This window comes from Hyperolius riggenbachi, chromosome 1 (assembly GCF_040937935.1).
Source record: "Hyperolius riggenbachi isolate aHypRig1 chromosome 1, aHypRig1.pri, whole genome shotgun sequence".
Classification (NCBI taxonomy): domain Eukaryota; kingdom Metazoa; phylum Chordata; class Amphibia; order Anura; family Hyperoliidae; genus Hyperolius; species Hyperolius riggenbachi.
Window position 1 is genome coordinate 192,657,363 of NC_090646.1, and position 17,953 is coordinate 192,675,315.

The 17,953-nt window shown below is 44.1% G+C and overlaps 1 protein-coding gene across 1 annotated transcript in view; it reads left to right on the forward strand.

Annotated features, from left to right (window-relative positions):
- The first annotated feature begins 2,449 nt into the window (after window positions 1-2,449).
- The window catches only part of FREM3 (FRAS1 related extracellular matrix 3), a 113,128-nt gene continuing 97,624 nt past the window's right edge, over window positions 2,450-17,953 (forward strand). Inside the window, exons 1-2 of the mRNA XM_068278448.1 lie at window positions 2,450-7,478; window positions 8,650-8,739. Coding sequence (XP_068134549.1) covers window positions 2,450-7,478; window positions 8,650-8,739 — 5,119 coding nt within the window. The remainder of the gene's footprint in view (window positions 7,479-8,649; window positions 8,740-17,953) is intronic.

A 17,953-nucleotide genomic window follows, 5' to 3' on the forward strand; every position in this document is an offset into this window, starting at 1 on the left:
CAGAAGGCTAAACCTTTGTAGCCCAAAGGACAGTACCAGTGCCAAACCAGTTCTAGTCAGCAAGCCGGTTTCAGTGGGTAACCCCATTGTAGCCAACAAGTCCACATCAGTGCTAGACCAGTTCCAGCCAGCAAACCAGTTCCAAATAAGCAAACCAATTTCAGTGAGCAAACCCATTATAGCCAGCAAGTCAACCATGACAGATAAACTTATATATGATTTTTCTTGATAGTGATCACATACCAAATATTTTGAAGCAGTAAACTAATTGTGAAAATTTGAAACAATTTAACCTTTGATAAATAAATACTTACATGGTGTAATATGACTGCTGGGAGTCAGCTGTGACTGCTGAAAAATATCAGAGGCCACCTGTGCTGTCTTATATTGGTGCCACCTATGACTGCTGGAAGATATTGGTGCCACCTATGACTGCTGGAAGATATTAGGAGCCACCTATGACTGCTGTCTGATATTGGGTGCCACCTATGACTGCTGGCAGATACTGGGGACCACCTATGACTGCTGGCAAATATTGGGGGCCACCTATGACTACTGGAAGATATTAGGAGCCACCTGTGACTGCTGGCAGATATTGGGTGCCACCTATGACTGCTGGCAGACACTGGGGGGCACCTATGACTGCTGGCAAATATTGGGGGCCACCTATGACTGCTGTCTGATGTTGGTGCCACCTATGGTGCTGGCAGATAATGGGGGCCACCTATGACTGCTGGTAGATATTGAGGGCCACCTATGACAGCTGGCAGATAGTGGGGGCCACCCAGGGCTGGCCCGCTCATGAGGCGGGGTGAAACATTTGCCTCAGGCGGCAAACTTCAAAGGGCGGCACCCGCCCGGGGGGGCCGGCCGCCGAGCCGGAGGGGTAGCGGGCAGGTCGGGGGTATTGTGCCTAGCGGTGGGGAGGGGGGTCGGACCCCCCCCTCCCTCGCCTGGGTCCCCCGATCTGCGCTCCCCTCCAGCCTGTAATTAGTAAGCTGCTGCCAGATCGTAAGAGGCACGGGCGGGGAGGACTCACCTTTTCCGCGTTCCAGCGAGCGCGCCACTGACGTCACTTCCTGCATCGCCGCCCACTGTATTGTAAGTGGACGGCGATGCAGGAAGTGACGTGACTTCCTCGGCGGCCGCCCCCCCCCCCTGGACGGGGGGGGGGGGGGCGGCGGCAGCAGCTCTGCCAAATTTGCCTCAGGCGGCAAAAAGTGACGGGCCGGCCCTGGGGCCACCTATGACTGCTGGTAGATATTGAGGGCCACCTATGACTGCTGGCAGAAAGTGGGGGCCACCTATGACTGTTGGCAGATATTGTGGGCCACCTATGACTGCTGATAGATAGTCGGGGCCACCTATAACTGCTAGCAGATATTGGGAGCACATCCATGCTTACTGGTCTATACGTAGCCAAATATGAATGCTAACAGGGACTGAGAGGCAACTTGTGACTGCTGCCCAAGGTGGGTGAAACCCTGACAGCGCTTCAAGATTTAAGGGCTTTGATAAGGACTGCCAGGCTGCACTGTAACTCGCTTGGCAATCCCTACTCCCTGAGATGCAATTCCTGATGCAACCTTCCAAGCTCCCCCTCTCCAGACCGTTGTTTAATCACCATTGTCTAAGGGAGGCTGAGCTGGAGAAGTTATGTTCTTGAGACTTGCTACTTATAGAGAGGAAGCCACACTGGATTAGTTGCAATATAGCCCTATTAGCATATGCCAATAGCCCCCAAAGTGCACCCTTTAAAAGAACCACAGTGGTCCTGAGATGAAGTGCCTCCCAGATACTTGCCATACTTCATTACCAGAATAGAAAACATAAATGTTAATTACTTAAGGAGCAATTCATACCCAGGTAAACTGCAGCAAAACCTTTGCTTTATCCAAAGTTTTTATTTCTGTTATTTCCAGCATCAAAAACAAACTACTCCAATGTATGGTAGTACCTTTGTGCTGTCAGTTTTCAACTTTGTTAACAGACAGAAACGTGACCATATAGCAATAGACACCTGCCAGAGTTTTATCTAAAAACAAAATGTAAACGAATAAAAGTAAGTTTTGTATACAGATAAAGCGGTACAGACTACAGTTTGTTCTTGGCATTCATTCTAGCCTTTTCAAGAATCTGGGATGGACATATGATAAAACTGAATTGGGTTGCTTTACTTCTGCCCGTGTCCTATCGGGAGGGCTGTACATTACTGGTGGGCGCGGACTGTGGAGCATGGGGGGGGGGGGAGAGCTGAGATCCTATGCATGTCACCCAGTCCCTCCCTCCCATACTTATACCTGGAGTTCACCCTATCCCACCTCGCACACATGCTAGCTGCACTCCATCCCGTGTCCTGACATCACCTGCAGCCACAGGACACCATTCATTCTCTGTGTATACCCTCCCCGCGGTCCTGAGACATCGCAGCCCTATGCAGGGCACCAGCATGGCGTGGTGGGGGCTAACAAGCCAGGACACCCATAAAGGACTTGCGTCTGTCACCTGCCTCATCTCTGCGGTGCTGGCTCTGCTGAACTGTGTACAGGCGCAGCTGGACTCCCGATCACTCAAGCCAGAACACATCATTGAAGTGAACCGGGGAATACGTGTTCCGTTCGGCAGATCTGCATCCCTGGACCCCGTGCAGGACCTGCTCATCCAAGTGCACCCCGGAGACAAGTGCATGCTGACCGTGCTGGAGAACGACCCCTTATCCCAGATTCCCGGATATTTGTCACCTAAGAGGTTCCCCTGTGACTTTGGACCTGACGAAGTCAAGTACACCCATCTGGGTTCCCGCAGTCCTCCTCGGGACAAAGTAAGGCTGCAACTTAAATATGACTCTCCTACCGAGACTCTGATCATCCCTTTCGTTGTGGAAGTGGAGGTGATATTTCAGCAGCTGGAAATTGTCACTCGCAATTTGCCATTGGTGGTGGAAAAGATACATGGGCTCAGTGTTCCTATTGACAAGAAGGTCCTGGGTTTCTTCTATGACCCTGCCAAGGAGTCCTGCAAGATAACCCCTCTTGTTGGAGCAGGCTTTTTACCCAGGTATGGACAACTTGTGAACTTTACTTCACCTCCCCAACAGGGTCTGGACTGTCACAGGTTTACTAGTTCAGGGTTTCGTTACCAGCATACTGCCCCTCACAACTCACCCAACAGAGACTATATTCCCATGCTGGTGGAACTGACCAGTGGCAGTGATCCACCTAAACAGGAGCACTTCCATTTGACTGTTCGGATTAAGGAAGGTGTTGAGAACACCCCGCCTCGTCCCAGTTTTGTTTCCATGCTTATGATGGAAGTGGACCAGTTTGTATTGACTGCCTTGACACCAGAGATGCTAGCAGCTGAGGATGTGGAATCTGACCCTGGGGATTTGATTTTTAATTTAACAAGTTCATTAGATCCAGAGACTTCTGGTTATCTAGTCAGCACAGATGACCAGAATCAACCAATCACTTCCTTTTTTCAGCGAGATGTAACTGAGCTAAAGATTGCATACCAACCCCCATCCAGTGAATCGTGGCTGGAGAGAATCCTGCAGCTGGAGATGCAGGTGATCGATACAGAAGGTGCCTCCTCTGACACATTTGCCTTCATGATTGTGGTTAAACCTATGAACACTTTAGCTCCTCTGGCTACACGTAATGCTGGGCTCTGGCTGATGGAGGGACAGTCTAGACCACTATCTGGACCAGGCTCTGGATTAAACAATCTGGTCATCAGTGATGAAGACAATCTAGATGAAGTGAAACTGAGTGTGGTGGGTGGTCTCAGACATGGACAACTTGTTTTGGCTCATGGGACAACTGCTAGTATTAGCAATGGCTTTACCTTCACTCCTCAAGAGCTGCACTCTGGACTTGTTATCTACCAACATGATGGCACTGACACATACAGTGATAATCTCATTCTCAGGATGGATGATGGAAAGCATCGGGTGGAACTTTTATACCCCATCACTGTGTCCCCTACTGACGATGAGCCCCCAGTGCTCAATGCAAATACTGGTTTAACAATGCCAGAAAAAAGTGTAGCCCTTATTTCACCATTCATGCTTAGTGCTACAGACATTGATTCAGAAGATTCTACTATTCTCTTTGTGCTTCATAAACCCCACAGCCAGCTAGGAGAACTCCTCCTTAGACAGTTAGAAGAACCTGGTGAAGAAGAAGGTTGGAAATACCTTCCTGAAGAAGGGGTGTATGAGAGAGTGGTGATCGAATGGTACCAAAAAGATATTATGGACGGAAAACTGTTTTATAGGCATGTGGGCCCTCACAATACTGAGGCTGTATTAGATAAGGTACTGTTCATGGTACTAGATGATAATGACCCCCCTAATGAGTCTGCTCAACAGGTGTTCACTGCACGAATAGAACCTGTAGATGACATCCCACCAGAGCTATTCGAAGGGACAACTTTACATATGACTGTTAAGGAATATGAGCTGACACCATTCAAAAGGAAGCATCTGCGCTACACAGATATGGATACAGATGATAGAAATCTCAAATATACTATACACAGTCATCCCAGAGATACTGACCTCAACCACCCTGTCCTGACTGGCCACATAGTTCTTAGTGACCTCCCTGAAGTACAAATTACGACTTTCACTCAAGCCCAGGTAAACCACCATAAAATTTCCTACAGACCCCCAGAGAAAGAGCTCGGAATAGCCCCCAGAATTCTGCAGTTTAACTTTACAGTGGAAGATGATGCAGGCAATTCAGTACAAGGAACATTCACCATATTTTTACAGCCTGTGGATAACCAGCCACCTGAAATTACCAATACTGGGTTTACTGTGTTAGAGAGAGGTTCCTTTACCATTACAAAAAATGAACTTGATGCATCAGACCAAGACACAGATGCTAAAAACATTAAGCTTACTTTATCACAAGCCCCACTGCATGGGAAGTTGCAATTTCATGGTAAACCTTTAACTTCAGGCAAATCATTTGGTTTAGCAGATATACAGCAGGGTCATTTGGCTTATGTGCACAATGGAGATGAATCCAGTGGGGACACTTGTTCATTTGTGGTCAGTGATGGCGTGCATGAAGTTCCAATTAATTTACGGATACATGTTAAAGCAGTGGATGACGAGGCCCCTACTCTCTTGCTCCCTGGTGGACTTTTAGGATCCTCCTTAGAGGTTTTGGAGAGGGGACAAACAGAGATCACAACAAATGTCATTCAAGGCACTGATCCAGACACAGATGATTTAATGCTCACATTCATTGTGGAAGAACCTCCCAAAAGAGGAGAAATACTGGTTAATGGTTTACCTACAGAGAGGTTTACTCAGCAGGATCTTCTTAATGGTGATGTTATGTATGTACATACCTCAGGAGAAATAGGCCTACAAAAACAGCAAGATTTCTTTAATTTAACAATGTCAGATCTTTCTGATGAGTGGGTAGTTGGAGGCAACAAAGTACAGGGCGTGACAGTTCATGTGACTATTTTACCAGTAGACAGTGAAGCCCCCACTGTACAATTAGGAGAACAGTTCTCGGTATTAGAAGGAGGTAAAAACATGATTACACCAGAACACTTGGACGCAAAAGATGTTGATACACTAAAGGATGAGATTTTGTGCACTATTATTGTTCAGCCTACATCAGGGTATGTAGAAAATATATCACCAGCCCCTGGTTCTGAAAGATCAAGATCTGGAACTCCTATCAGTGCTTTCAGCATAAGAGATATTCGTCTTGGACATATATATTATGTTCAAAGCATCCATCAGGAAGTAGAGCCAGTAGAAGACAGGTTCACTTTCCGGTGTTCAGATGGTGTCAGCTTCTCTGAGCGCTTATTCTTCCCCATTGTAATTATTCCAACCAATGATGAAAAACCAGAAATATTTACACGAGAGTTCATTGTTATGGAAGGCATGAGTTTGGTTATTGACACCCCAATCCTTAATGCAGCTGATGCAGATCAACCTCCAGATGATCTTCTTTTTATTATCACCCACCCACCTCAACATGGCAGTGTAGTGTTGCAGCAAACCACACTTCCCATCTTCAACTTCACACTGGAAGATATAAAAGAGAGCTCTAGCATTGTCTATGAACATGATGATTCAGAGACCAAAGAGGACAGTTTTACTATACTTTTAACGGATGGAGAACACAGTGTCGAGAAGAAAATTCTCATAATGGTAATACCTGTAGATGATGAAACGCCAAGACTAACAATCAATAATGGTCTAGAGGTTGAAATTGGAGAAATTAAAGTAATCACTAATAAGGTCCTAAAAGCCACTGATCTAGATTCAGATGATAAATCCCTCACCTATGTGATTAAGTTTGGTCCCAGTCAAGGCCTACTGCAGCAAATTAATCCGGAAGGTTCAATTGTGAGCAACATTACTGTAGGAATGAATTTTACTCAGGATGACATTGACAGTGATCTCATCCAGTACACTCACATAGGCCAAGAAGGTATCCGTGATCTTATCAAGTTTGACATCACAGATGGCACCAACCCATTCATAGACAGATATTTTTACATTACCATTGGAAGTATCGACATTGCCTTCCCAGATGTTATTAACAAAGGAGTCACATTGAAAGAAGGAGGAAGGGTAACACTGACTACTGACCTTCTGAGCACCAGTGACATCAACAGTCCAGATGAGAATTTGAAATTCAGCATCACAAGGGCACCAAATCGTGGTCACTTAGAGAGCACAGACCAACCTGGAATTCCTGTAACAATTTTCACCCAACTCCAACTGGCTGGGAATAAAATCTATTACATTCACACTTCAGAAGATGAAATGAAGATGGACAGCTTTGAGTTTGAGGTTACAGATGGCTACAATCCCGTGTTCAGAACATTTAGAATTGCAATAACTGATGTGGACAACAAGAAACCAGTTCTTACCATACACGATCTTCAGGTAAATGAGGGAGAAAACAAGCTTATTACCCCCTTTGAGCTCACAGCAGACGACAGGGACACCCCTGATCACTTGCTGCATTTTACCATCACTCAAGTACCAGTTCATGGTCATATATGGTTTAACAACAGTCGTCAAGTAACAGCGTTCACAAAGCAAGACCTAAATGAAAATCTGATCAGTTACAAACATGATGGAAGCGAGACGACTGAAGACAGCTTTTCTTTCTCCGTCACTGATGGAACCCACACAGAATTTTACGTATTCCCTGAAACCTCTTTTGATACAAGAAAACCACAGGTGATGAAGATAAGAATCCATTCCCTAGATAATGGCATTCCCCAAATCATTGTCAACAAAGGGGCATCAACTTTAAGAAACCTCCAGTCTGGCCATCTAGGTTTTCTAATAACCAGCAAGTCATTAAAGGCAGAAGATCGTGACAGCCCTAACAAAGTACTGAAGTACAGAATTACAGATGGACCAAAACATGGTGTTATTATGAACATGGCGCATGGCAATGACACTGTGAGGACATTCACACAAGGTCAGTCAGTCCATATGCTAAACCAAACTTATGCTCAAATTACTAATAATGCATATTATATTGATGTATAGCTAGGTTAATATGTCAGAGTTTAGGCTTCTAGAAATGAACAAAGTGCAGTAATATACAGCAACCAGTTAGAATACATTTAAAGGACACCTAAAGTGAGAGGGATACGGAGGCTGCCATTTTTATTTCTTTTTAAACAATGCAAATTGCCTGGCTGCCCTGCGGATATTCTGCCTCAAATACTTTTAGCAATAGACCCTGGAAAAGCATGCAGGTTATATGTTTCTGACTGAAGTCTGACTGGATTTGGTGGATGCTTGTTTCAGGTGCGTGATTCAGACACTACTGATGCATAATAGGCCAGCAGAATGCCAGACAACTGGTATTGTTAAAAAAGAAATAAGTAAGGCAGCCTCCATATCCCTCTCACTTCAGATATCCTTTAACGCGGATCCGAGATGAAAAACTAACTTTGACAAGTAACGTGTCTACATATCTTATCTAAAGTTTAGATAGTTTACACAGCAAATCTAGCTGCAAACAGCTTCAACAGTCTTATGTTTATTTATTCCTGTGATACAATGAGAGCGGCCATGTTTTGTTTGTCACATTACACACAGGCAAACTGCAACTGCAACTCCAGCCCTCAGCTCACTCCCCTCTCCTCTGCCTCTGAAATCTCAGGCTAGTAACCTCCTCCTGCCCAGACTGAGCTCCCATAAGCCCTTGCTACAGTGCCAAGGCACTGTGAAAAGCTGTGGGCGAGGCTTGTTTCGTTTATAGGGAATTAGAGTATTAAAACAAAGTATTTGGCTTGAGGAATGCCCTATAAACTATATGTAAGGAACACAATTATGCAATGAGTAAAAGTTTATCTCGGATCCACTTTAAGGATGGTGTGGCTACTGGCAACACCACTTCAGTGTTTGGTGTGTATGTACAGACTGCTATTCTGGTATACATTTATATAAGCAGTTGGCAACTGGGGGGTTATCAGAACTCTTCACTGGTAAAAAAAAAAGGCAGGCAATTTAATTGTGTGAGTGTTCATAAAGCAAACGGTGGTAGATTCAGCATATTTATAGTTTGCATTCACTTATTTTGCCTTGTAACATTTCTATGTGCTGTAACATGGGTTTGACTTGTTTGTTCTTTTATTTAGCTGATATTGAAGATCTGAAAGTCTGCTATGTCTTGAAGGATGGGGAGAATGCTACCAGTGATCTCTTTCACTTCTCAATAGAAGACAATGGTAAGTTATTTGCAAGTTAATTTAAATCTCACATATTATACAGGTCAAGATGGTATACAGAGCTTACGTTCGAACCTCATCTAAATACATAAATCACCTTTGTATAGAGTGCAAAGAAATGTCTGTTAGGTTTTTGTTGCCATCTTTACCTCTGTGGGAAAGATTTTGACATTAGGTCAACTTATGCACCACAGGCAAGTAGTGAAGAAGATATTCTTTATCAGAGATAAACAGCAGTAAAACTCTGCATTTTTAACCACTTGAGGACTGCAGTGCTAAACCCCCCTAGTGACCAGGCCATTTTTAGTAAAATAGCCCACTGCAGCTTTAAGGCTAAGCTGCAGGGCTGCACAACACAGCACACAAGTGACCCCCCCCCCTTTTCTCCCCACCAACAGAGCTCTCTGTTGGTGGGGTCTGATCGCTCCCCCCATGTTTATTTTTTTATAATAAATATTGTTGTTTGTTGTTTTTTTTTAAAAAAAACCCTGTTTCTTTAAATTTCTTCCCTCCCTCCCTCCCCACAGCCAGCCAATTATGGCGATCGGCTGTCATAGGCTTCTGCCTATGAGAGCCGATCGCTCTCTTGTCCCCCAGGGGGACAGCCGTGTCACACGGCCGTCCCCAGTGCAGCGCAGCGCTGCTGCTGATCGCAGCGCTGCTGCTGGTCGCAGCGCTGCACCATATAAATAGACGGCGATCACGCCGTCTAACAGTTTCCTGAGCGGCAATAGCTCCGCCCCCCAAGCAGGAGATGCGCGCGCAGCCTACGCGCGATCTCCTGCAAAACAGAGCCCCAGGACTTTACGCCAATCGGCGTTAGGCGGTCCTAGGGCTGCCGCCGCGGCCACGCCCATTGGTGTGACGCGGTCGGCAGAAGGTTAAAGGACATCCGAGGTGAAAATAAACTGATGAGAAAAATAATTGTAACCATCCTCCTTCTCCTAATCTGACTTTTATTAGATATCCCCTAGTTTTATTTTATATTTAAATCTAGTTTTTTACGTTTTTACTGTTTCATTGTTCTGCCCAATAACACCTTCATTGAAGTATGCTAGAGTTATGAATTATTGATCCTTTTATCTCTTTCCTGCTCTCAGAAGCCATTTACTGACAGGAAAGTATTTTATGGCTGTAATTACTTATCAGTGAGAGTTATGCACTAGTCTGACTCGGTCCCGACCCGGATAGAAACTGTTACTTGCATACCTGATGTTTAAAGAGATTCTGTACTTTAAAAAAAAACCTCTGGGGGATACTTACCTCGGGAGTGGAAAGCCTCTGGGTGTCAATGATGCTTCCCCCTCCCCTGTAGCTTCTGAGAATCCAGCACTGGCTCCCCCGACAAACTTGACAAGGCTTGATTTATTTACCTCTCCGGGATCCAGCGTGGGCGCAGTAGCGGCTCTTCGTTTAGACTAGGCCAAGCCCGATCGTATCCGCTCTACTGCACAGGCGCAAAAAACTTGCGCCTGCGCAGTAGAGTGGATCGATCGGGTTTGGGTATTATTGCCTTAACCCTAATGAAGAGCGGCTAGTGTGTCTGCGCAGGATCGTGGTAGGTAAATATTTACCTCGCCGCACTTTGGGGGACCCTGGCACTTTAACGGAGGGACAGAGGAGGATGGGGGAAGCGTCGTTAGGATCCAGAGATTTCCCCCTCCCGAGGCAAGTATCCCCCAGAGGGATTTTTTTACACTACAGAGTCTCTTTAAATCTTTCAGGTAGAGTAAGAAAACAAGTAACACAGCCTAGTTATTTGTGTGCTTGGCACTATACATACACATATCTATCTCATCATGTCACCTCAGTTGTCCTTTAAATACAGCAGTACAAATCTGATAGCCTTTTTAAACATTCTACACTTTACATATAAGCGCTGTTATCACTGTCTTTGTCCCTATTGTATAGATTTAGTGTAACTCCCTATTGAGTTACCACTAGTCATTCAAGACAGGACATGAAGAACAATTTGGGGGTGGGGTGGAAGGTTCTTATCTGGAGCCCCGCATTAACATATATTGCAGCTAAACATACATAAAATAACTTAAACTTGCATTTATAAATTGAAAATGTGTAAAAACGCCAATAATGATATTCTAAAAATACATTTCAATACTTAAATATAACTATATATAAATATATAACTACGTACAGTATATGAAATATGAACTCTGCCAGCTGTACTGACTATGCCAGGTGGGCAGCGCTGGATTTGCATTTATACCTGAGTGCATGATACTATCTCCAGTTATGTAAAATATACTGATAGACATAAGGGAAAGAGATGGCTGATATTATTCCCTAAGGGCACTTTTCCATGAGCAGTTGATAGGCAGCGAAAAGACAGTCGGACTCTCACAACTGTCTGCTGCTGCCTGGTAACTGCTTGCTGATGGCGAAGTTCAGCCACTTGCGGAAAAGGGCCCTCAATCTCTGGCAGCTAGGAATGTCCACTGAGATTTAACCACTTCTGGACCAGCGCAGTTGAAATCTACGTCCTACTTGTGGCTGCGCTGCTTTGACAGGACGTAGATTTCAACAATCGTAGCCACGTGGTCCCACAACTCCCCCTGAATTTGCCGCTCAGTCCCCACTGCAACACAATCGCCGTCAGTATGACAGCAGAGCTGTGTGAGCTGGTCAGGAGGAGTCGATTTTATGACCCTGTCATCATTGGCTCCTGATCCTCTCATCGTTGTAAGCCAATCTTATTGGCTTACATTGATGGACAGCGTCAGGAGCCAATGAAAGCGGCTCCTGACTACCTTACACAGCTCTGCCATCATAGGGACAGCAGAGAGAGGGGCCTGCGGTAAAGACAGAGCGGCAGGAGTGGCGGATCATTGTGGTGATTGGTTGGTAAGCGCAGTTTTATCGTACCAGCAGCCTCTGGTCCTTAAAGAGAACCCGAGGTGGGTTTCTGCCATCAATATTAGGACACAAAGGCACATTCTGCATACAATGCCCAGCCTCTGTGTCCTTATAGTGCGCCCCACTCTCCCCCCGTGCTCTGCTGTCCCCCAATATAAAAACCACCAGGCTAGCGACACGCAGATTGTTGCTAGCTGGCTGTTTACCTTTAGGCTGCCATTCAGCGCCTCTGTAAGCCGATTGGAGGAAGCTTAAGGAGGCGGGGAGGGGAGGGATGCAGGCGGGGAGCCACACTATAGAGGAGGCGGGGGAGCGGCACTGAATGGCAGCCTAAAGGTAAACAGCCAGCTAGCGACAATCTGTGTGTCGCTAGCCTGGAGGTTTTTATATTGGGGGACAGCAGAGCACAGAGGAGAGTGGGGGCACACTATAAGGACACAGAGTCTGGGCATTGTATGCAGAATGGGGGACGGCGCTATGCATATGACCCTGTCGGCGCACTCTGCTGCAGGGTCGTATGTTAGTCATTTTTTTGTGCTGCAGTGGGACGCAGGAGGAGCATTGCATCCCACCACGATGCAAATAATAGGTGTAAAACCGTCCTGAACGGTCCACACCTGCAGTGAAATCTTCTTGCATTAAATCCAGAGCAGCTTGAATAGAGAAGGGATTGTTTTACATTTCCTGATAAACTTAGGATATCTCATGCTGTACTTCCTTGCCTGAAAGCGATTAGGTGATTTACTGCAAGGCACAAGAGTCACAGAGGTTATATGTGGAAGTGAACTGCTCTCTGTGATCTGCTAAGTGTCCATTTACATCCGACAGTTAAATTGGAGGGAGACTCATTACAGAAGGCAGGAATATGTGCTCTAAATTGCAGCACTTCAGCAAGCTACAGGCCTGAACAAGTGCAGGGTCTCATTTGTTCACATGGCCAGTGACAGCACTGCTCTCAATGAGCTGTTTATGGATAGCTAAAAGGATGATGACACATATATTTGACAGGTACCATAGACAATAGTTGTAGGCATCATATGGTTCATAATTAGTTTATTACTTATTGTTAGTTGCGATATAAAAAAGGGTGACATTCCCGAAACAAATAAGAAATGTAAGCACATATCTACATTTTACAGATCGATTAATCCAGTACAGTTAAAGATGACTCAAGACAAAAACATTACTATACTGTCTTTCAATAGTTTACTCTTTTACTGTAGATATATGATTGCTTTCCAGAGATGGACTAAGATACAATACAATACAATACAATAACATTTCTATAGCGCTTTTCTCCCATAGGACTCAGCGCTTAGGCTCTCTCAGATTCAATAATTAGTAGGATGAAGTATTCACACAACAAAAGTTATATTTCTGCAAAGGCCAAACTGAACAGGTGGGTTTTCAGTCTGGATTTAAACACGTCCAGGGATGGAGCTGTTCTGATCTGTTGAGGTAAGGAGTTCCAAAACGTAGGGGCAGCATGACAGAAGGCTCTGGGACCAAAGTTTCCAAGTGGACTCTGGGTATGACTAGATTATTAGAACCTGTGGATCTGAGAATGCGGGAATTGCTACGCAGCTGCAACATTTCTTTCATGTATTCAGGGCCCAGATTATTCAGTGATGTAAATGTCAGTAGGCCGATCTTGAATAGGACCCTCCACTCTATCGGTAGCCAGTGAAGGGAGTGCAGGACTGGCGTTGTGTGGCAGTGATGGGGTTGGTTAGCAGTCTGGCAGCAGTATTCTGTATCAGCTCTAGGCGGTACAAGTCCTTTTTTGGAAGGCCAGTGTAGAGAGCATTGCAGTAGTCCAGTCGGGAGGTAATGAAGGCATGAACTAAAGTTGGTAGATCTTCTGGAGGGATGAGGTGCTTGATTTTTGCGATGTTCTTAAGGTGAAAATAGGATGATTTCACCACAGCAGAGATGTGAGTTCTGAAGTTTAAATCCCCATCAATTAGAACTCTCAGGCTACGCACATACTCAGAGCTGTGTAGATCCGTGCCTCCTATTCCCAGCAGTGAAGACTGCAAGTTAAGTTGTTTTGTTTTCATGCGATCAGAAGAACTTCAGTTTTGTCTGCATTTAGTTTCAGCCAGTTGTCATTCATCCATTGCTGTAGTTCACGTAAGCAGGTGTTTATAGTTAGAGTTGGGTCTGTCTGTACTGGGGCCCTAGGCAAGGTAGTAGATTTGGGCCCCCCTTGTGTTTCTTTTGGTAAGTTAAAGAGACAAGAGTACAAAGAAGGTGGCAGATGGGCCCCGTGATACCCACTAGGCCCCAAGCACTTGCCTAGGTTGCCTGGTGCATAATCCTGCTCTGTTGATTTCAATGAGGCAGCAATAAGTAATGTGTGCACATGTACACATAGAAATCAGAGACTTCTTCCCTAATACAGTTCTAGCTACTCCTTCATGGTAAAATCATACTAAGTTTTGAATTTCCACTGGAAGTAACTGCTGTCAATATTCTCACTGTGGTGAGTAACTAATTTATGGTTTCATTAAAACTGACCTTTATTGTGTAGCGGGTATTAACTTCTGGCAGCACGCCAACTGATTAAGCTTTATTTCCAGGTTGATGGAAACTGGATATTTGGGGGAAATAAATCAGTTGGTGTGCTGGTTGATGTAAATACCTTGCATATTGATATCCTTCCAATGCCATTCATCTATTGGGAATAGATACCACCAAAATGTCTGATTGGTCAAATTGCAATTGATTTTGACAAAAAATCGATAGAAACTATCAGACAGGATGGAAGGTCTAGGTTGATTGGGGGTGGGGCGTGACCTAGGCTAGCCACTAATTCTGCCTCTAGGCCTTACCTGGGATAGCTACCTTTCCTCACACCTCTGGGCCTTGTGGGAGGAGGCATGACTGGGCTAGCTACTCATCCTCAGTCTTTTAGACTTCTTGGAAGGAGGCGTGGGCTGGGCTAGCCTCCTTTCCTCCTTATGGATCCACTAGATCTTATGGAGGAGGAGTGTCCTTGACTAGTGACTCCCAGTCTTCACTAGGACAGAAGGATGCATGACCTGGGCTATCCACTCTTCATCACTCTTCCAGGGCTTATGGGAGGAGTCATAGTTGGGCTAGCCGCTCTTCATTCCTTCTCTAATGCTGGGAATACACGTTAAGTTTTTACTTTAGATAGATGGGTTCGATAGATAAATTCCAACCTGTTGGATCTGGTCGATTCTACTTTCGTTTTGATTCTCCTCATTCAAGTGAATGTAATTGATAAGAAAAGATAAGGAATCGAGAGGAGAATCGAGCAGTGAATCGAGAGTAGAATTGATCGAAAGCGAAAACGACGGCAAAATGAACGCAAAAACGCATCGTGTATTCCCAGCAAGTCAATTGGAAACGTTCCAACTAAGTTGCTCTTTTAGCAGCAACACTTACTTTTGTGTCAGTCTGGTCCTGTGCAGTAAGAATGTATTAATGTACTGTACAATGAATAAATACACTTAGCTCACCTAAGGTCATTTTAATCATACGAACAGAAATGCAATTGATGTTTCAGTTTGACCTGTATTTCATTTACACTAAGTTATTGTAGGCACCTGCATGATGTTATCTCAGGTTTGTTAGTTGAAGACACTCTGACAGAAGCCAAGGTATTCCATTCACTAAAAGAGATGGCTGGGGAGAACAGGTAAACAGAAGAATGCCCTACACATACCTTTATAAGAGTGGCTATTATCCCTAGGCATAAAATAGCTAGGAAACACTTGTATACACCCTAACAATCAGTCTGCAAGGAACCTGTGGCTAGAGTTATTTATGATAAAAATAGTTGATAAAATGCTGTAGTTTTACCCTTTTCCAACAGGAAAGCTATAGGTTTTCAATAAGCTTTGTATTCGGTAGAATTTTTATTTGCCTTTGTTTTAGCCATGGTTTTTTTGCATTTGTTTTTACCTTTGCGGTAAAATGGGTTGTGGTATGGCTAAATGCGCACGTTAACAGGTACAGGGAAGCATACTTTTCATTGACTGTATACTTCATTGTATGCAACACACAGTGGCCATAACATGCGGTCTAACTTTTTTGTTCCGTTGCATTGCATTCCTGTTGTACAGGGAACACAATGCAACATCCCACTGTGAACATGGCCTGGTCAAGTCGATTTCTCATGTGCAGAAACCTCTACTCTAAATTGCTAACAAATTACTAAGAGTTATGCCTCGTTTCCACTGGGGGGGGGGCGATTCCCAGTGTTTCTCCGAAAGTGAATTCCGACAAGGAAACACAGGCCAATGAATCAATAGTCTGTCTCTGAATTCTTGTGTGGGGAATAATAAAATAGAAGATCGACAGCAAAAAATTGCATGTGCATCCCCATAGTGTGCATGGTACGCCAAAAGGAATTTGGAAGCGTTCTCCCATCGGAGGAGTGGAAACAGGCCCTTAGGTTTGGTTCACACTAGAACGCAAAACTGATTTCTTTACAATTGGAAACGCAGATGTCAACAGAACCTATGTTATTAATAGCATTCGTTCACATATAATGGCTCACAACGGATCCATTGCAGTCAGCAGAACTCTCGACCTGCATACTTTTCTATTTTATCTACAACTGCACATTTTATTTTTAAACTACAATGGCTGAAAGCTGAGAAAATGTTGAATTTTTGCAGTTTTCACCTTCCCTATAAATTGCATATAAAATAAAATAATTCTTAGCAAAAAGTACGGCCCAAAGAAAGCCTAGTTTGTTAGCCTAGTTAATGTATAGATCGTTTCAGTGTCATAAGTAGCGATAAAGTTATTGGCGAATGAATGAGAGGAACATGATGTGAAAATTGCTCTGGTCTTGAAGAAGAAAAAAACTGTGGTAGGGAAGTGATTAAGCAGAGAACATATAGGGCATCCGGAGCAGATACTGCACTGTCCAATCCGGCTGGCTGTTGCAGATCTGGTTCAAGTGTGAACCAAGCCTTAAAGCAAACTTGAAATGAAAATTAAAAGTCTAAATAAACATACACAGGTCATACTTACATCCCGCATAGTCTACTCAATTTCTTTCTTCTCTCCCGGGTCCTTTTCGTCCACTGTGATCAATGGAATTCTCCGTCCTCCATTTAAAAAATGGCCATTACCCCATAACAGCATCCTGGTCAGCCCACTGTTAAACTGTAACATAGCCCACTTGAGCCATAGGGAAACATTGAAACATGGACATTGCTCATCAGATGTCCTCAGTCTCAGCTATAACTGATAGCAACTGATATATAACTGACAGCAACTGACATATTTCAGTTCTGACAAAATCTTGTCCCAACTGGAAGGGATCATTGTTAGGAGATAATGGTGAGCTTCTGAGAGGAACTGAAAGCGAGGTAAGTATGTAATATTCATTTGCAGGTACATCGTGTTTATTTTAAATAATTTTACTCAGTTCAGGTTCCCTTTAAGGTACTCCAAGAAAATACTAAGGAAATCCATGTGATGGTTTTGCAAAAATGTCATTCTGTTTTTAATTTCCTCACTGGGCTGGTCGTAGAGTAAATAGCTGAGCTCATTTAGAATGTTTGCCTGTTTAGTAAATCATCTCTTTAGTGTTCAAGTCTTTCTTTTGTGTAATAAACCCAGCAGTCAGCACATCATGCCAAGTGCTTTTCTATTGCCTATGATATAGATCAAGTTAACTGACAAAAACCAGAGGGCCTCACCTTTTATTTGGAGTTAACACAACCTTTGCCCTTCTGACATCTGCAGCAGCCCTGCCCTGAAGAGATTTACCTTTCAGACATTCTCAGGACTAATTTACACAATCCTTCACGCTGTGGATTGCAGACTAAATTGTAATACCCAAATCACTATGATCCCAGCTCTGTATTTTATTATACTCTGCTATTATTTGGTTCACTTTTCACTATTTCCGCTTTATGTATGTTTAGTATGGAATGCAGTGTATGTATTATACCTTACGTTCACACCAAAAAGCGCTTCCGTTTTGCGCAAGTGATTTTACCACGATTAGCGCAGTAAAAATCACTGGACACTTCCGCGATTTCAGAGCAATCGTGGTCAGCTCTTTCTAAGCACTGTACCACATTTGCTTCCGAATCGCCCCGAAAATGCTGCAAGTAACATGTTTGCGATTGGCGCTAATCGCAAAATGCCTGCAATTGGTGCCAATCGCGGCTTTGAGAACACTGCCATAGATTAACAAAGCACTAGCGATTCATGAAACATGACAATTTTATAGGTATAACAAGGTATAGTTGACATCAAACCAAGCAAAGTTTGTTCAGATACAGTGAAAATCTAAAAATGTAAGTTTATTCTTCAGGCATTTATTTATGTAAGTATTTATATACAT